This window comes from Calypte anna, chromosome 2 (genome assembly GCF_003957555.1).
Source record: "Calypte anna isolate BGI_N300 chromosome 2, bCalAnn1_v1.p, whole genome shotgun sequence".
NCBI lineage: Eukaryota > Metazoa > Chordata > Aves > Apodiformes > Trochilidae > Calypte > Calypte anna.
The window spans coordinates 124,321,878-124,343,112 of NC_044245.1; the positions used below are offsets into that span (position 1 = coordinate 124,321,878).

At 35.9% G+C, this 21,235-nt stretch overlaps 1 protein-coding gene across 1 annotated transcript; it reads left to right on the plus strand.

The window, feature by feature from the left end:
- Positions 1–385: 385 nt before the first annotated feature.
- LRRCC1 (leucine rich repeat and coiled-coil centrosomal protein 1) lies at positions 386–19,663 on the plus strand. The gene is made up of 19 exons (XM_008506404.2): positions 386–482; positions 624–829; positions 1,157–1,222; positions 1,900–2,067; positions 3,664–3,833; positions 3,934–4,143; positions 4,937–5,136; positions 6,088–6,274; positions 6,594–6,742; positions 7,879–8,083; positions 10,644–10,783; positions 12,095–12,296; positions 13,276–13,461; positions 14,372–14,546; positions 15,333–15,496; positions 16,363–16,571; positions 16,757–16,894; positions 18,735–18,870; positions 19,458–19,663. The coding sequence occupies exons 1-19, from the start codon at positions 424–426 to the stop codon at positions 19,578–19,580; spliced, it is 3,093 nt and encodes a 1,030-aa protein (XP_008504626.2). The 5' UTR covers positions 386–423; the 3' UTR covers positions 19,581–19,663.
- The last annotated feature ends 1,572 nt before the right edge of the window (positions 19,664–21,235 follow it).

The window sequence follows — 21,235 nt, forward strand, 5'->3', positions numbered from 1 at the left end:
CAGAAACTCCTCAGCAGCCATGCAGAGTTCTGGGGTCTCTGTGCTCATGGGGATCTGTCTGAGGGTCACACAAGGGGTGGGAGCCTCAGATTTCAGCATCATGGCCATGAATAGACAGGTACATGAGCAAGTACAGCTGAAGCCCAACTTGCCAGGCTTTCAGTGCACCAGAAAACCCCTCTTTCTACAAAGCGAAAATTAAAAATAAGTCCCAAAGCACGTCCCTGAGCAGAACTCAAGCCAGCCCATGAGCCCAAGCCCCGTCCCCGCGCTAGCTCCCAGACGGAGAGGGGCGGGAAGGAAAGCGCAGAAGCGGCGCTGTGCGACACTGCGTTGCGTCTCTGCCGTAAAGCGCGGAGCGTCGCCGTTGGGCGGCGAGGGAAGTTTGAAGTGAGGCGGTGAGCGGGACCGGGGCCCAGCGGGATGGCGGGGGGCTGCGATGTCCCCCGGGAGCTCAGCCTCATGGATAAAGGCGTTAAGAGGTGAAGAGGGGCAGGCGGCTTTGGGTTTGCGGGGAGGCCGTGGCGGGGCCGGGGACGCACTGGGTAGAGCGGCCCGGGCATGAAGGCACCCGGGGGCTGAAGGTGCCGTGCTGATGGCGGGTGCCTTTCCTTCCTTCTCAGCTTGTTGGAGGTGTCCCTGAGCTCGGACCTGCACACTCTCAACCTGCACTGTAACCGCATCGCCAGAATCGAAGGGCTCAGCCACCTCCGGAGACTGCAGCACCTGGATCTGTCATCGAACCAAATCCGCCGGATCGAGGGGCTGAGTTCCCTGGCTAATCTGCGCAGCCTAAGCTTGTCCTGTAACCTCATCACGAAAGTAGAGGGTCTGCAGGATTTCTCTTCATGTAGTGACTTAGGAAGCTTTCCTAAGATGGGTTTTAAAGCTTGCTTCTGGAAGCTATGCATGTAATCAAGACTATACAAAGTTAATATGAGATACTAGCCACATTATAATGGAAATTTTTAAAAGAGCATGTGGCCTCTAAGCTTTATCATAGTAAAATGATAATTTAGAACTGGTTTTATATTACAGCTTTTGTCATAATTTTAGGTTCTGATTTTGAATTACTTACTTTTCAAGCTTTGATTTGATGAAAGCAGATCAGTCTTCTGAAAATCTTAGTGTTTCCTTTGTTTCTTTTTTTTTTTAGGACTGGAGAAGCTCTTTAATTTAACAATACTGAATTTGTCATATAATCGAATACATGATCTTTCTGGTAAGTGACTTTGGCACATACAGTGCAATAAAAATCCTTTGCCTCACTTTACCTTTGAAAAACGTGGCCAAATGTATTTTTAGAAGTTTCTGGTAGTTCAGCCAACTCACTGAGTAATGCTGCTAGAAGTGGTAATTGCTGCTGCTCTCAGCTTTCAGTTTGTTCTGGTGTTGTTCTGAACTGGAATTTATTCTCATATGTTTTTCAAGGCTGAGCTGGTTCACAGAGCACTACCATGAATATTTCAAAGTTATTCCCCAAGTGGAAACTGCAGTAGTCTCAGAAGGTATTTCTACAGAAATACATTCTACAGAACCAAACTAGAGAATCAAGATAGTTTGTAATAGGAAATAAATAAGATAGGTAAGAATTTTTTTAATGAGCTGAATTTAAAAAGGGAACTTTAAGTAGAATGTTTATTTTTACATACTTCTTTAAATAAATGTTAGGTTTTAACTGTTGCCTCTTGTAACTAGCTTAAGTATTGTACAGAGTGGTAGTGTACAACAGATAATAATATACATAGACAAGGATATAGACCAGAAGTTGCTACATAATTTCCAGCTATGACGTATGATTTACTGAATATTTTTCAGCAAGATGCCATTTCATCTAAACCTGATAGTCTAAGATCATAGCAAAAATTAGTTTGCTTTTTTTTTTCCTCAAACTTTCAGGACTGCAATGCCTTCATGGAACCAGACATAAGATCAGCCACATTGACCTTCACAGCAATTGTGTAAATGATATTAATCATTTACTTAAGTGCACAAAGGGGCTGCACTGCTTAACAAGTCTGACACTGGAAAAAAATGGAAAAGCCAATCCAGTTTGTCACACAGCAGGTATGGAGCTCTTGTTGGGTAGACACTTAGTGCTTTGTAGGTCAGAGGTTTCCCTTAAGCTGTCAGACAGGGAAAATAATGCTTGCAAAATGCTTGTAGGGTCAGTCATAAACTGACCAGCCTGCAAAAGTCTAAATTCTGTCAAAATTATTTTTTTTCCATCACCCCCTCACCCACCACCCCCAGCATATGCTCAAAATTGTAACTCCTATGTTTTCATAAGGCTCAAGTTTTCACATGCTATTTTAGGCTAAGGCAGGGAGATGGACCAGTAGTGATAAGAAAGCATTTCAGAAATGGGGGTAAGGAAGTGTTACTATTAGAAGGTTGGAGATTTTGAAGAATGTACATGAAGATCCTGTGCATGAAGATCCTGTACATGAAGACCAGTGGAGATCTTCCACTGGTAGGGACCATAGGAAGATAAGTAATAAGCACTATTAGCCCTTGCTCCTTTTCCCACAGCTTCAGATACCAGTGGCAGACTGCAAGATGGTCTTCAGTGTTTTCCTCAAAATAGTAGTCAGAGTCTTCATTAGGCAGCATGCAGACAAGTTGGAGGAATGTGTGTGGGTAAATCACTTTCAGTTGTGTTGCCCTGAGCTTCTGGCTTGGGGGTAGATTTTTTTGTGTGTGATTTAAACCTTACAACCTGTGTTTAAACTTTTGGTGCAGATATTGTTTTATTTGTTTGTAAGAAGGGAAATCTCTTACAGGAATGTAGATGTGGAAGATTGATACACTTGGGACAACTCAAAGATAATTTTGGGAGTCTTTAAATGTCAGTCTGTGACTCCTTATGCTTCCTAAAACACTTAAAATTTCATTTCCAGCCACAAAGAGTAGAGCAGTAGGAATTACATTAATAAAAAATATCAACTATATCATAAGGCTGTAACTGGTACAGGTGTAATACATGTGGAGTTCATGGAAATAAACTCTGAAATAATAGAGGGAAGTCGATTAATGCCTTAGGTAATGTTAGCAGAAGTACCTGTGAACAAGTTTTACAAATGCATGAGGCAACACAAAAGCAGGAACAGGACCAGTAAAGCTATCTGGTAACTGAGAAAATTCCACTGGTGTTTTTCTCCATGTGTTTACATACCTCATCAGATCTACTATGGTGGCACTTCTAAAACTAACTGCAGTGTTTAGGAGCTCAAATTCTATTAATTCAAATAAGTCTATTGTCAGGACCTTACAGTTTCAAATGCCTTATTTCACTCTCTTTTCCAACTGTGACAACTCTGTGAGTCACTATAAAAGAATGAAGCTATCTAAGTCTCTCAGAACTTGCTTTTCCATTATGTTTCCCTACCCTTACACTCGATACAACTGTTTGGCTGCAGTGGGCTGATGCTAAAAGGTTGTGCAACAGCAATGAGCTGATGATGGTTGGAAAACCTGTGTAGACCAGCAAGCAGCTTCTCTGTTTATTTGCCATATTGTCTGTTGAAAACCTTATGCGTGGGGACAGGTGAGACACTTGAACTTGCCAAAAATGCATTTCAAATGAAATGACAGGGTATGTAAAATACACTAGATATGTCTTTCAAATATTGATTTCAGTTAAAATGTGTTCTTTTTCCCAAGGTTACAGGGAAACTCTTCTTCAGGCCTTGCCCCAGCTAACAGCTCTAGATGGAAGAAATACTACTGGTGAACCAGTGGAACTGGCAGAAAAAAACAGTTCAGATTTACAGTGTTTAGAAGACATTCTGGGCTGTTTGGTTTCATCCAGGTGTCCCTCATCCAGAGATCAGGTGCACTAGTTTTTGTGTACTGATTTTTAAACCCAACACTTTTTTTTTTATATTGCAAACAGCTCATTAATGTTTAAAAGTTTGTCTTTCCTATTAATAGAACTGTGCTACCTTACCAGTGGTGACACCACATATTGACCAGGTGTTAGCCCATTTTCATCAGCGTACAAGAATGCCAGCTCAGAGTGCCATCAGCTCCTCTACAGAGCTTGTGTCATCCTCAGAAACAGAGAAGCCTGAACTTGATAAAATATTCAGTGAAATAAGAATTAAAAAAATAGAAGATCAAATTTCACAGATACTGCAAAAGGTATTTTTTTTCCCCCTGTGATTGTGCAGCAAGTTTTGTTTGTAAAATGAGGTGTCCCTCTTGATAATGCAAGAGTTTGCTGGGAGGCACTGGGTTATTTCTACTGGTATGAATGTGCTGGCTTCATACTAATGCATATTTAAGCATTTTGAGAAACTGGGAATAAAATAAAAGTGAGTCTTTAAATCAGAAGATTGCACTTTGAATCACAAAAACTCTTGTACTATATAAAAAACATAGTCCTAGTTTCTTATATTATTATCTGACCATATTATATTTGATAGAAAATTTTTTTGATTTGTACCCTGAAGTCATCAATATATGTAACTGTACCTGAGTAAAATATGGAAAGGAGTAAAAAATCTGGATTACGGAGTTGGTGAAAATTAATTTTTCTAGTTGATAGTTTCTAGTGGTTGATCTGTTTGTTGTGTGTGGTTTTGTAACAGTTTGTGGTGTATCTTGCATGTTTGTAGGGCTTTTTTGGTTTTAAGTGCTGTATTTGTTTTACATTTTGCACCAAGCTTCCATGCCTAAGGAGTTTAACCAAACTTCAGATATTTCAGAAACACACCACTATGTGTTCTCAATCATACTGTTACATTTGGTTCATTTTTTCTTTAAAATAACAAAATGTTTTAGCAGGGAGGGAAGGAGTAGATTGGAAGCAATCATTTACTTCTCTAAGTTGATTTTAAGCATTATCTTTTTAAAAATAACACCTGAATAAGTGTTGGAAAGTAGCTAACTAGAAATTGTAAAATGTTTATGTAAAAATTCTATGTGTTCTTAGGTATCTGATACCTCAAGACAGGAAGCTCCTCCAAATGTTCTTAAAGCTAAGAGGGACATAGATCCAACTTCTGAGAGTGAAAATGACAGTGGGAAAGAGAACAGAAAGGTGGTGAAAAGAAGCAAGATCCCTACTTACCGCAGAACTACCTTATCTACAAGGTGTCAGGCAACTCATCTTAAGAACAAAATAACTGACAGGTATCCCAAGGTTTGCCATATGAAACCAAAATGAATTCAGCTGAATATTGTGAGAGTGACCATAGTTTGACTTGAAACATTTTGCTGAAAGGAATAGGTTGGGTAAATTTGCTCTGTTAGTAATGCTCTAAAAATTATTATCACTGAGGCTTCATAACAAATCTATTGATTAGAAAAACAATTTTCTTAAATTTTAGAGATGTTCCTTCCCAGAACAGAGGTATTTGTCATTTGGATCTGCTTATTAGTGTTTAATATACAGGTCCTTTTTTTCTTAATATAACTTGTATATATTATGTATATATGTGTATATAACCTTTCTGCACTCTAGTTTTTCTATATTTGTCTTTTATGTAGTTAGATATTATTTGAAACATTTTGAAGCTCACACTTCACTCAGTCGTTCCCCTGTACGAGCATTTTCTGTCTTCAGGTGAAAAGCAAATTGAACTTAAGTTTCAAAAATAAACGTATCCATATTTCTGATAACTTGAATATTCATTTTTCTTTTAAATTGTGGAGACAGGAGAATTCTCCACAAGCAAGAGATCTCAGTAAAATTACAAAATAAAAGATTCATGGTGTCAGAACAGTGATCAACAATAGAACTGTCCGTAGCTTGTGATGAAACTGAGGGTGCCATACTAATCTGTTTTATATAGTAAATAGATTTGTAGATTATTCCAATTTGAATATATTAGTTTCTTCAGTCACTGCAGCTCTACAGCTACTCTGCTTTTCTAAATTTTTTCGTATCTGTGTGATCAAAATATGTTCTTCATATAGCATCTACATTTTATTGAACTCTGTACAATTTAGCTTCTCAACAGAACTGTAAACTTTTGTCTAAAATTTTACGGTTTTGTAAAAACCTGTAGAAGTATTTGAATCCCCTGTTACTGATTAGACACTGCATATTCTCAAATATACCATGGTGACTTGCTTTTGTAGGGAACAGAAGAAGAGTCCATCAAAGTGTCCACAGTCCAGACAGAAAGACTCTCATCTTGATTCATCAGCAGATTCTCAAGACTTGGACATAGTAGGAAAAAAAATTGAAATAGTGACTGGAAGACAGAGCAATGCAGAAAAAGTAGAAGAAATTACTTCAGGTGCTACAGAGGAATCAACATACCGAGTATGTTTTATATCATCTCAAATTAAATATGAATATCTTCACCTGAATATGTCTCCTGCTGATACTTTAAAATTGAAGGTGCAAAACAGTTGTGTGTAGGTAGTGTAAAAAAATAGTGGAGTTCTGGTAGTGTCAGCTGGAACAGTTTTTATTTTATTCCACTGTTATGGGAGGTTTTGGCCTGATTGCTTGCACTTTCCTGTGTCATCCATGAATTTCAGAAAGAAAAAAAAGGTTCTATAATTATGAATGCCATTTGTAATATTTTACTACATTTGAATGTTTCCTAATAAGTTCATGCTTACACATTCTTGCTAAGGCACTGATTCAGGAGCTGGATCAGGAGAAGGAGAGGAGGTGGAAAGCAGAGCAAGCAGAGAAGAAATTAGTAGAGCAAGTACAAGAGCTACAGAGACATGCAAAAGAAGAAAAGAATATTCAGACTATGGCTGTATACACCACAAGCAGGTAGGAACACAGTGCTAGTGTAAGAGTTTTGGTTTTTCTACATTTAAGACAAGTCAATTTGTAGTCTTCAAAAGGTGAGAACAGCTTTAAACAATGTATTTGGAAAATAATGCATCAAGAAGTATTGATAGTTTCTCTAGTATTACCTAATACCTTTCTGCAGCTCTAGTTTTCTTCCTATTCTTACCTCAGAGCAGTATCAGTATGTCACTTACCTCAATTTCTAGCCATGACTTTTCAAGCAATCTGTATCATAATTGTATTTTCTCTTTCAGCACAAGCTCTACTTGCTGTCTCATACTGTACTTTAAGTTTCCAAGTCCAATCTCCCTTTCCACCTATACAGACAGGTGTCTTTTTGTTCTGGTTTTTTCCTAGGCAGTGCACTTGAACAAGGATGTTTCTGACAGGCCAGAGTTGGTCAGTAGACAATATGTTGTGCAGGTCAGGTCTAGCATGTCTTCATCTAGACCCTCGTCCTTCTGAGTGCTGAAATTTTTAAAAAGTTGTCACTTCTAACAAAGCATTGTTTGTCGTCTGTGACTGATGATGTCTGCTCTGCTTGCTTTTTCTTCATTGTATTTCTCAAAGATGTATTTTCTTTCTTGTAAGGAAGAAACAAGCCACGTGCTTCCTAAGTTACCATCCATGACTGATAATATCCCTTCTCCCCTTTTTTTTTTCCTTTGTTTGTTTGCTTTTGTTTTAGGTTCACTTCCCACCTTTATTTGTCACCACATTGAATAAAATGCTTACCGTGTTTCTCTCGTTTGAGATAGACTCTATATAAAAAAAAAATTCTGAAGAAAATTATTAAATTACAAATTGATACTGTGTTTTTTACTTTTATATAAAGCAAAATTATACAGAAATATAATTTCCTCAAGGACCTATCTATGAGGCCGTCTTCAGATTAGTTTCTCGTAAAATGAACCTCCATATAGTAATGCTACAGATGACTTCAGTAATATTTTACATATTTTTAAAACAATTTTACGTGACAGTGGTGTAAATACTAAAACTCAGGAAATAACAAGATGTGGTGCTACAACACTTACTAACTTTTTTGCAATGTCTTTGGCATAAAACTCAACACTAAAATGTTTGTAGTACAACTTTATTGCATTTTTTCTCAGGTTAAAAGAACTGATACTGAAGGAGAGAGATGCTAAAGCAAGACTGCAAGCAGATGTCCACCAGTTGAAAAGTGAAACTGAAAGACTGACTAATGAGTTAAATCAGGCAAAAAATAAAGAGGCAGAACATCAGAAGGCCATGCAAACTTTAGAAGAAACACTGTCCAAGATGGAGACACAGAGGTTGCAGCAAAGAACAATAGAGGTAAATATTTTTCAAAAGTAAATAATGTGATGACAACAGAATGGCTACTGTAGTCCTATACACTAAGAAACACTAGATTTTACAAGCCATAAGTGTTGAGTTTTCCACAATAGAAGCTGGTGCTTTTTTCTTATATGTCAGTAGTTAATAAGAAGTATGCATGTCAATTGTCAATTAATGTTTTTTTATAAATGAGAGTATGTCTTGTGATGTAGTCTCAAGATAAAGGAAAACAAGTCCTATGTAATTAACACTGAGAGTTAATATGTTCTGAAAACATAAAGTAACAAAGACATTTTTTTTAATTGTTGCTGGAATCAACAAAGATCTGATTAACTGGATAGAAATCTGGTGGTTGTTTTACTACCTAAAAAATTAGATGCTTTTAATTGCAACCAGAGCAAAACAGTAATTGCTGAAAGCTTATTTTAAAGATCCTGGTTGTTTGGGGATTTTTCATTTGTTTGTCTGGCATTTCTTTGTTTTGTTTTTAGAACTGGAGATGTTCTTGGTTTTAGAGGTACTTTATACTGAGCAAAGATACATAAGAGCAAAATGCTGGGCCAGATACTGTCACTCTTTCTGACTTAATTAATTGGTGAATTTTTTAATGGCTGTCCTCCAGTATCTACTCCTACTGTTTGATTATATTCCAGTATCAGCCCATTCTTGTGTCACTAAATACACCTACTTAGAGAAACTGAATCCTAATAGATCTACCCTAAAAAGTTTGTGTTGCTAGTGTGGTGCTCTTGGACATGCTGTGGCTTAGATACCCTGAAAGAAAACTGAATGGGGGAGTGTGCTGACAGCGCAACTGGAAGTGCTATTCAAGCTATAGATCAGCTCCCTTCCACTTCAGGTTCCTGTTCCTACCTGAGTGGGTCTTCCATTTTTTTCCTTACCTGCAAATAGCCTGGAGCTATTATGGATCAGTTTAGATCACTTACACACTTGTCTCTGAAACATATTAAGTGATTTACAGAAGAGAACACTGGTATTTTTTTTTCCTTTTTCCTGTAAAAAATAAAATACCTTCCTGGTGTATAAGATTTTTATTTTTCCTTTGAGTTAGTGGAAATAAATAATCTCTTCTGTTAGTAGTAGCATTTACTATTAGTAGCATTAACTGTTAAACTTGAAGGGGGAGTCTTTGTTCCTGTCTTTAAGATTCTTTGGCAAAATCCTCATTAATAATCATGCTTCAAAAAATAGTCATGATGCTCTAGAAAGTAGGTTCTCTCTTTTGAACGTTGATATTTAATATATCTTTGGCCTATTTTATCAACTGTGAGATTAATGAATTCTAGAATATTTTCCTGAGCTTCCTCATAGTACACATTGGCAGAAAACTTCAGTGGTAAATTAGGGTTACACTACATAGTTACTATTTAAGGATTTCAGTCAACATTACTAGGTTTTTTCTTTAAGGGATTCAAGGTAAATAAGATACTATGCATCTAAATGTGAACTCTCTTTTCTAGCAGTCTCTAAATGTGCATGTGTTTCACTTGAAACTTTTAAGTCCTTTAATTTAGGAGAGAATTGTGTCACTTTATCTACAAAACAGGAGTACAGTGAGGTGTGTCTAAATGTTATCCATGAAGAGGCTTAACATGTAAAATATGAAGACTTGGCTTCACACTCAAGCCTCACAATTTTCATACTACTGAAGTTACTGTATGAACTTTAGGTACCTCTGGAATTCTCAATTTGGAACTTGTAACATGGAGCACCACCTAGGAATCTTAAGGGATGTTATAGGACAAGATAAACATTGCAAACAGTGTTTTACTTGTCAGTGCAGGATATTCCATGCAGCTGTTCCTTTAATTTTTTATTTTTCATTTTTATTGATCAAAAAGTTAGAAAAGACAGCTTTGTATGTAAAAAAACTTCACATTATAAAATAAACAGTTTGCATCAAGTGGAAAAATTGACTTATGACACTGTTTATACTGATTCTCTGTTTTTCTTAAAATTATTAGAAAACAGCTCTGTTCAACAACTTTACACTGTAAAACTTAAAGATACAGATTTTTGTAACTGGAGTACTTAAAAAAAATTATGTTGAAGTAATCTGAAAAATTATTGCTTGAAACTAATGCACATATTACAATGCAAGAGTCTGCAACTGTGGAAATAATTCTTTCAATATGCCTGACCCAACTCTGATCGATGCAAGTTCTTTATTAAGTATTTTTGTTTCTTTATGAAAGTTGCATTTTTTCTTGTTATAAGTTAAGCTGAGACTTAATGTAAAACATCCAGTCTTACATTTCTGCAAGTGTGGCAAAATATATTAAGTTTAAAGAAAAATAAAAAATTAACCAAAAAAACCCAAACTAAAACAAAAAAACACCACCACAATGTCCTTCACTTGGGCTGGCTAACATAACAAAATTCAGTAAAATATTGTGAATATATTGTGAAAAATACTGACAGTTGTGGAGCATTGTAATAAAATAATGACCAGAAATATGTAAAACTATAATAAAATATAAGACATGAAGATTACACTCTTAAGAGAATCTTGTTGCTCTCTCTGAATTCTACTCAGATGAAGCAGGTGCAGGAAGCAGAGCTTAAAGCATCAGCAAATGAAAGAGAAGTGCAGTTACTTCGTATATCCTTTCGACAACAGAAGGAGAAGGTAAAACAACTACATGAGCTTCTTGTATTAAGAGAGCAAGAGCAAAGGTATGGGGTCTTCTGTTTTCTTTTCACCAGTTAATAGAGATGCTAGTGCTGAATATGTGCATTCTGCCAAGTGTGGCTGTGGCTTTTTTTGAGGGTTTTTTAATGAGAGAGGTGGTATCTTTAAAAACGTAGATGTCTTCCTGCCATGGTCCTGCTCATTTAAGAATGTCTTCATATCTAGTAATATGTGTCTTCTAGTGTCTTCTGACTCACAAGTCCATGTAGGCAGCACATTTCATATGTGTTAGGTTCTTGTCTTATGTTGCTGAACTTTTTTATTTTAAATACTAGATCTTTAATCCAGGAAATAATCAGATAAAATAAAGTCTCATTCAAATTATTCACTGAAGTTCTACATATATTATAGTAACACAATGTTCAAAAAAAAGTCAGCTTCTACAATATTGTGCTTTAGATTGGGTGAATGGCTTTGTTGGCTATTTTACTATTTTCTCTCAAAATTTACTTTTTTTGTGTGGTGAATGCTCACATTGAAGTTACATGTGAATGCTCACATGTAAGTCTCTGCTGTTTACCTAATACAATCAAATATGCCTATAAACTAAAGCAAGGAGTAGTGTGTATTGTACTAGCATATGAGGGAGGTTATAAATAAAATATGCTGATTTCACTTGCTGAATTTTATAACGATAAATGTATTCAAATACCAAGATAACTGCACGTTTAGATGGGAAAAATCTGGTAGCTATGTTTTGAAAGCTTCATTTATTATCTCCTAAATCCCCAAAAGATGTATTTGAAGGACAGTACATATGTTTTGTGTTTGTGCTTTAAAGCAGGTGAACAGAATAGACTTCAAGTACAGGGTAATTCTGTTTCAACATTCTCATCCAGGGATATTCCCAGACAGGAAGGAGTTTTGTCCTGGAACCCTTTAGATACCCATTGCTGCTGCTTTTAATGTTTTGAGTCTTAAGAAGCAACAGTTGTTTGGTGAGGGTGAAAAGAATGACTGTAAAAAAGGCTATCTGGCTGCACTTTTCCCAGTTCCTGTATCTTCCAGATCTTTAACAGCAAATCAAACAAAAGCTCCCTAATAGGCAAAAAGCAACTAAACATTTTTTACCAATTCAAAACATTTTTTACCAATTCAAAAGTAAGGTTATTGCTTTGGATGTGTTAACCATAGTCAATACTCTTCCATCCCAGGGCCATTGTCACAGAAGAAAATCTGTTTATGAAACTAAGAAATGTATCCCCATTTATTTTAAGAAATACTGAGGTAATCAGTTGAAATAGCACTGTGAGATACTGCAGCTTTTGTTTCAAAGATATGTTTGGCAACTTTAGGAAAGAACGTGAAAACCGAGTTGCTTTAAATGGACCTGAATTTCAAGATGCCTTGTCAAAAGAAGTGGCTAAAGAGCAACAGAGGCATGAACAGCATGTTAGAGAATTTCAGGAGAAAATTAAGATGTTAAAGCAGAAGTATACAGAGTTAGAAGATGAATTTCATTTAGCTTTAACTATTGAAGCAAAAAGATTTAAAGAGGTAAGAGACCACTTCATTGCAGACTAGGTGGAGGTGTAGTTCTTATGAATGTTTTGGGGGAGGGAGGTTGATCATTTCTGTTGTTTGTGGGTTGGTGGCTTTTCATGATACTTGAGGTTTCTGTTGCAAGGATTCATCTGCAAATATTGGTAGTAAGATCTGAAATGTCAATTTTACAAAAAAACTAAATGCCAAGTCACCACTCAAAAAACCCGGCGTTTTAGTTCATAACTAAAAGCTTATTAAAATAAATTAGAAAAGTTTCTATCTGGTGGTATCTATTTCTCTTAAAAGATGTTGACCTTCTATGAGAAAATATTCAGTTACTGTAAAAACTTGAGATGTTTTGATAAGGTGTCACAGTTGTGGCTACATATGCAGGAGTGTATTTAGTAATGAAGTTCCCTGTCATTTAACTTCTCAATGTTGAATTTTGGATATGCACTTCAAATAGAAATTCAGAACTTGCTTACTAAATTCCCTAGATAACCTATAATGCCATAGAATTAAAGTGAAATAAAATTTTAAATGCTTCTCTTTCACTTAACCTTTTTTTTTCTTCATCTTAAAGCACTTCTATACCTGGGAGAAGAGGGCAAAGAAAAGACTGGGTTTTCTCATGCTTCAGATCTTTTGCTTGCAAGGAAAAAAAAATTATGTTCTTCTTTTCAGATTTTAAAGTTAATCTTAACAGTGAGATTAAAAGAAGGTATTGTTTTCATGTACTAAGCTATAGTTTTTCCTGTTTGCCATGAAAACAAATATCTACTAATTTGTAGCTGAGAAGAACCAGTTTATTGGTTGAAGTATTAGCAACAGACTGGTAGAAAAATAGTTGCAGATGTTTGCTAATTACACATACTTTTGATTAACTTTAATTTATTCCTTTAGTTGAAATTTAAATGTCACTTGTGTGTATGTAGACACTTTTTCCAAATATTAGCAATTTTTCAAGTCATCTTGTCTTACAAAACTTCAGGTAAAAGAGGATTTTGAAAATGTTGCAGCTGATCTAGCTGAACATAAACAAGCTCTGCATGAGTTTGAACAAAGGGAAAAAGAGATGACAAGCCTGATCCAAGACCTGACAAGCATAGTGGAAGAACAGAAAGCAAAGATTGCAGAATTAACAAAATCAAATGAAGAAGCAACAGCAAACCTGAAGGTACCTGTTTCAAAACATTTCAACTACATACGATATATATGGCATGAAGAAAAAAGGAATTTGCACAAATAATCAAGTGTACAGTTATTGGCAGCTTAGAGTTGCATAAAATTAGTAATATTAGTCATTCTCTACTGATTGTCTAGTTTTATGTGGGCACAGTTGCTTTATCTTCCACTAATGAATACTGTATTCATTAGTGGAAGATACTAATATGGAATATACCATATTACTATGTTGTCCATTAATAACTTCTAAAAATCCTAGGAATATAACTCGTTTGTGGTGTGATACAATCAATGTATATATATATATATATAGTCCATTACTATGTTAAGACTTCTGTGCAGCACAAGCCCTGCACAGCTCATTCTAACCTCTTCCCTACATGTTGCTGTTTGGGTGTCCAAACACTGTGTTACTGTACAGACCAGGATTCTGCCAGTGATGTTGCTAAAAACAAAATTTTAAAATGGCTGTAGTAAACAGCTGTAACCTGTAAAACAAAAAGACAACTGAAGATAGCCTTTTATCATGGGTAGTGGAAGTTCATTCTAGCTTTTGTATGTTTGATTTGGTTTTAATCTCTCAACTTGACTTTGGTTTTTTGTGGGTTTTTTTTACTTGTGATTTATAATCCTAAACAAGTTTTTACAGTGGCATTGATCATTTAAGGTGAAATCAGTTTATAGTTTTCTGGGACTGAAGTATGTCTATTTGAAGCAAAAAATTGCGTTTCATTACTGGGAAGAGATGCAGATAAAAGCTCTGTATGCAAACAGAATATTTCTCAGTTAACTTAATTCACTGTTTATCAGTATTATATTCCTAGCTGCTTAGTATTGATTTGATATCCTGAATACTTGTTTTAAAGGATCTCACTGTCTTTTTCCAATGTTCTTTCATGCAGTGTAAAACAGAGGAACTTGAAACTGTGACTGAGGAGGACAAGAAGAAGGCTGTTCAACTTGAACTTCTGAAAAAGGAAAATGCAAAACTCATTTCTCAGTTGACAGCCCAGGAGTCTGTGATTGATGGGTTAAAAATGGAAAGAAAAATATGGGGGCAAGAGTTGGCACAACAAGGTAATCTTTTTTTCTTTTGCAGAAAAAAACATGGAGTTCAAAGTCCTATCTTTCAAATAAACACTCCAATATAGTTGTAATCATGGCAGGGTCTCTGGGTACTTTGTTGATTTTAGCTAGTTGTAAAGATAGTGTGCAAAAATAAAGCCAGGATGTGAAGGCCGTTATAGGAACTTCAGCAGTTGTGGGAGTTAGTACAGTTTTGTCTCTTTTAGCAAAATGTCAAAATACTATAATGTTAAACAAAGACATTTTAAATCTGAAACTAGCAAAACAAGGATTTGTAAGTAGTGTTACATAGTGCTGCTTCTCTGTCAGTTATGTCTAATATGAAAATTTCAGTATGTATCTTAAAAAAAAAAAAAAAAAGAAAAAGTTGTGCAAAATACCTGGTGGTATAAGCTTAGGCTTTTTTAATTTTCCCCTGATTCATTTGACTTGGCACCACCTTGTGGGCTCTTTGAGACTGATTCAGTCTGTAAGAATTACTATTGACGTTTATCAGAGAAGTTTGTAAGGAATTTTTATTCAGAAATATATATAAATATTTTTATATATATATACACACACACATATATATACACAGAAATACCAACCTTAAGTCCTACATTTCCTGTTAAGTGTTACTTACCTGCAGAGGAAACCCTTACAGCGTTTCTGGAGGGTGAAACAGTCATGTTTGTTTTTTAAGGTGGTTCTTCCCTCCCACTCCCCAACCCCCTGGCGTTATACATCTTGAAGTCATCTGTAAAATATGCTGTATTCTGAATATCCTGTTTTATCTAGGAGCTCATCTTGCTCAAGATCGGGGAAAACTGGAGGCAAAAATTGAAGTTTTAACAAATGAGATTGAGATGTTAAAAAAGCAAAAGGAGCAGGACAGTGATACTATAAAAATTAAAAACAAAATAGTGGACGATCAGACAGAAACAATTAGGAGATTAAAAGAAGTAAGTGCCATGTCTGAAAATTTTTGTCCTTAGCTAAAATGTAAGACTTGCAATGAAAGTTATTGTAAAAGCAGAAATGAAAGCTGGCTTTGCACTCCCTAGTTTTACCAACTCAGAAAACACAATCTGTATGTTAGTGGAAATACATTTTCTTGAGAGGAAGAGTGCCTTGTGGTAATCTGATGTGCACAGATACTACTTTGAATCTGTCATTGAACTATATTTATGTGAAGACTTTCTTCTCTTTGCTTTGTTTCAAGTTATCCTTGATAATGATTTTCAGAGAGGAAAAAATATGCTATAAGCATAATTCCTCCTGTGTGATCAAAAGAAAAGGAAAAAAAAATAGTTTGTTTCAAGTTCATTTTACAATATAGTCTGTTGTTCCTGTACATCAATATTTTATTTTAATAGAGTTACTATGTTTTGTTCTATTAATTTCATTCATCTCATTCAGAGACCTAAGACTTTAGCTTATTAATCAGAGCAAAATTTTATGGTATATTAAGTCAGTCAGGGTTAGATACATTACTTGTTAAACTACGTAGCCACTTAAAAACATGAGTTCAGTGATTTCTGTAGGTAGAGTATGTTGTTGTATTAGAGTTCCAAATAAGGTCTTTATTGTTTTCTATTTCAGATTTGTTTTGATTGTTTATTTTACTTAATTCTAACTTCAGGTAAAAGTCATCTAACTGCTTGTCACCTTACAAGTATCTTTCATAAAATAATGCATTTAGAAGAGTAAACTTGCACATGTTCTGTTCTACTTTATTCCATCATAGACTAAACAAATACTCTTTAAGAGTAACAATAATGTTAAAATGAAGGGAGTCTCTGTGTTCTAAAATATTTATCTTCTAAAGGGCTTACAAGAAAAAGATAAACAAATGAGAAAACAGCAGGAAGAAAATCTGGAAGCTCAGAAATTTTGTCAAGTACAATTGGATGAAAAAGCTGCTGAATTTGAAGAGCTAATGGAAAAATTAGAAAGGGAAAACAAAAGAAAAAGGGAATTAAAACAGCTGTTAGAAGAGAAAGAAGTAGAACTTGATGACATTAAGAATGCACACAGGTAATACAAAGGGGCAATAATTCTTTGGGGTAACCATAGTATGCCACACTGCTATAAAGTTGTTTTGTGTTTAGAGAGTACTTGCCTGCCATCAGAACCCAGGGAAACCTGGAAAAATTGAAACTTTTTCTGCCCTCCTAAGGAGTGATATTGACTATGTTGATTGTAAATATGTGTGTTTTCAGTGCACTAAAAAAGAAGTGGCAAGGTAAAGGAGAGCTGTTAAGCCAGCTGGAGGTGCAAGTTAAACGAATGAAGGAGAACTTTGATATGAAAGAGAAGAAGCTGATTGAAGATAGAAATAAAAGTCTTCAAACTCAGAGGTGAAAACCTTAATAGTTTATATTGTGGCTGCTCAGTTACTATAGAGTTTCACTGTAAATAGGTATACAAAAATGTTTGATTATATAGTGAAAGATTGTGTAATACTTTTTTAAGTACTTGGTGAGGCTGGTTGCTGCAAACTCTGTGTGCAAAGAAGTAATTCTTGCTATATGAGTGACTTCTTGGAACTAGCATTCAGATATAGCATTTATCTTTTAAACTTCTTAGCTTTAGTTGCCATTTTCTTTGAAAATAACTGGAGCCTACGTTCATTCAGCCCTAGTAAGCCCATTTCCCCAGAGTGCTTTTGGTGTCCCTCTGTGAGAAGCCTACACATAACCCTGATGTGATAGGGACACTGGATACAGTGACTTCATGTGCTGGCTGGACTCATCCAGTGAAGAGCTTTGTGTACTGAGGCACAGTCTTGTAGGATATGGCAGTTTCCTTGAGCATGAACCTGTAAACCTTCTAGCTTGTGACCAGGACAAATTGGTTGCAAATCACAGGTCAGGCCAAGCAATGATGGCTCACGTTTGGGCTTATTGGAGTGGTCACAGTGCTTCACTAAGGTCTGTTCAGGATGATGAAAATAGCTTGTGTGCAACATAGGAAGTTGAGGTCCTCAGTAGTTATCACAACCTAGGACCAAACATTAATAGTAATAAATATTTCATTGTGTGACAGACAAGACTGTTCATGAGTTATCTGTCATTCTCTTCCCATATAAGTAGCAATAGCTTTCTAATTTCTTTTTATTGTTCCTCCTGTACTGTCAGTAGTTTTAGCAGTTAATAGTAACTATCAGATAATACAGAAACAAATACTTATAAAACCAGGAAGTGGTCAGGGACTTAAATGATCCCCAGTTATTTCATATGCATCTGGCATTGTGTAGAAGTATGGTGGAGCTTAGATTGTTACTATGATTTTTACTTTATGCTTTGGCCTCTTTACTTGCTTCCTCCCAATTATTCTTAAGAAAACATTACCTAGTTAATAAGATTGCATATTTATCTAGGAGGGATAACCACATTTACTGAAAGAATAAGCTAGTGTGACTAAGGGTTTTCTTACATTTTAAATTAAGTGCTTTGATTAATTATACTGGCACTATACTTTTGAAGAAGCTCATCTGATTAATAAAATACCTTGATGGTTATGGCTGGTATAAGGAAATAAAAACTCAAACAAGCAAAAATCCCAAACAAACAAACCAACCCAACCCCCTCAAACAATAAGTAGTGCTAGGTTTTGGAACTGTTGGAAGAACAGTAATGAAATTGAAATTCTGTCCCAAATAGTTCTTTTGTTTGAAAATTTTGGTGTGATTTAATTGTATAGTGAAATAAATTGCCTTGCTTTATGTTGCTACATACTTTAGAATTATCCCCTACAAGTAAAAGGTGCTTGGAGTCAAGAAAATACTTCACTGCTGTGACACAGACACTGTTCTGTTTGTGTGACACAGGCTTATACAGGATATTCACAGGATCTTACAGTTCAGTCATTGACTTTTCAGAAAGCAAAAGCATGATAAGTAGATGGTTGAAAACAGGTGGAGTTCTTACCCATGTTGACAGCGGCAAGCCCTAATCTTCATATTCTTTGCTAGTGATTAAATGCTTCTGCTAAGTGGAATGTCAGAGCTCTAAACACAGTGCATGAAACTAGAACACGTAGTTGAGAAAACAGAACATTTTCCAAAGCTAGATATTGAAATCACTGTCTTTGTGTCTGTTGTTAAAAACTTATCAAAGGCAGAACTGGGCAAAGCAAAATGTCTCTGTTGTTTGCAGGAGTGTGATTTTTTTTTTCCTTGTATTTGTAATTTTTTAGAATTGCAGTGGAAAAGCTTAATGAAATGGAAGATGCTTTTAGAAAACAACTGGATTCAATGTTAGCAGCTCATCAGGATGAACTATTGCAGCTGGCAAGTGAAAAGGAAAAACAAATTGAAGCAGCAAATGAAAAGGTAATTTTAATACTAAATTTATATTTTAATTGTATTTGCATTTCTACTCTACAGCAACTACAGCAACTACAGCAGTAGTGCTTAGCATACACTATTTATATCTAGCTGGCCCATCTCTGCATAGAAGCAACCCTGGTTTAGTACTCAGTCTTTGCACAGCAAGAAAATCTCTAGAACTATACTATCATGAGGTTCTGTATGCAAACAAAGTAAAGTTCCATGCTACGTAGCTGTTACAAGTTGATAACTAAACATCCCTTACCTATACAGCCAAGAATAATTATTATTTTGGCAGATAATCCATTGAACTCACTTGTGCCAATGTTAAAAGTTACTGTCATCCACTGCATGCTGCCTTGGTGTGTTTTTCTGCTTTGTAGGGATTTTGGTTCTGATACACTACCTGTTATCTCCTAGCAAATCAATGCCTTTTTTAAAAGAAAATTCTTATCTTGTCAGGGGCTTATTTAAGCATAAATATATAGCATGTGCATTGCTTATCAGCATTAAGAATTGCCAGAATTATATGGGTTTAGGCATGCTGAGGAAAAGGAAAAATTCTGTTTGATCTCTTTGTGCTCTTTCAGGTTTACTATGTTGAGGAGGAAATGCGGCAGCTTTTGGAAGAAACAGCACACAGCAAAAAGGCCCTGGAAAATAAAATAAGGAGACTTACACATGCACTGAATGATATTCAGCAAGATCTTTGATTACTGTCTACAGTGATAAGTGTATCATACACACTTAAGCAAATACACTACAGTGCACTTTTTGTTTTCTAGAAAATTTTGTGATATCCTTTTATGGTTCAGGAATCAGATGTAAATATTTATACAATGATTTCATAATAAAGTTATTTATAATTCCTGGGTTTTTTTAACCGTTTTGTCAAAATGGGACGAAACACATCTGTAGATGCAAAGAGTGATAAGAGTGCTTAATAGGAGGGAAGAGTTTGAAGCTTTCCTTCACAGGGGTAAAGATTATTGTAATGAAAGGTCCAAGAATTAACCTGAACATAGAATCATAGAATGCCAGGTAGGAAAGGGACCTCAATGATTATCTGATCCAATCTTTCTAGGCTTGAACATGGTTTAGGTAAGACACTGCTGTTAACTTGAGTCTTACAGATGTCCAGTGTTGAGGAGTCTACTTCCCTGGGGATATTATTCAAGTGTCTGACTGTTGTCATAGTGAAAAATTGTCTTCTGGTTTCCAAAAGGTATCTCCCCAGAAGTAATTTGCACCCATTACCCCTCATCTTTTCCGTGTGACTCCTTGTAAAAAGGACATGCCCGTTTTCTTGGCAGCCACCCTGTAGGTACTGGAACATGGTAATAATATCTCCCCTGAGCTTTCTTCAAGCCCAGTTTTCTCAGCCTTTCCTCAATGGCTTCCCAGTACTTAGAGCATGATTAAGTAAGAGCTTCTTATGGAAACTAATAGTAAACCTTTTGTCAATATCCTTGTTCCACCAGAAGATCCTAAACTCTTATTGTGCTACAGCATACTCTGAAGTGTTCAATGCTGCAGTTTTCCTAAGTGGTGAGATCAGTTATGTGTTGGTACTCCAGGTGGAGCTATTGCCTTGCACCTCGCAGGAGCTGAAGCAGAGCCCGGTTGCTCCAATGAGGATAGAAGCCACGGAGCTTGTTCAGATTGATTTGTTCTGACTGGGTTTGCAAAGGCTTTTGGGCCTTTGGCTAACGGTGCTAGGCTTGTTATCATCTTAAGAAAACTTGGTGTGAAGTGGAGCTTGATAAGAGCTCCTTCTTGTTATAAAGTGCACCTTCAGTGTGGTAAGTAACACAGACCTTGAAAACACAGGCACAAGCTGAAAGTCAGTGACTGCTCTTTGAAAGAAAGCAACCTCGGAAGCTGGGAACAGACTGGTTTTTGCTTAGGAAGCAGCAGAGAAAAAAATAATAAAACCAAACGCACATACACACACACAAAAAAAAAATCGAAAATAACCCCAAACCAGCCCAACAACTTAAAAAAAGGCACCTGCAGAAGCCTAGGAAAACAATACCTCCACCCTGCTTCACAAACTAAGGTTGCTACACCTTCAGGTGAAGTAAATGCATACTTGGAATGCACCAGGAAGGTAAGAGGAACAACTTAAACTTACTTGAATTCAATTTATTAATATTGGCTCAGAGTTTTTTGTTTAAAATTTCACTTTGGAAACTATTTTCTGATTTCATCATAGGGAGTTATTACTATTTTTAACTGAATTTCTTCTCTGCTCTTGGTTCAGAATATTGTACTACAGTACTTGGGTACATACATGTGTTAGCTATGTTTGGATTGTTTCTCATGCTGCTAATTCTTTGGCTTCATTTCCCTCTTTATGCTTGTATGA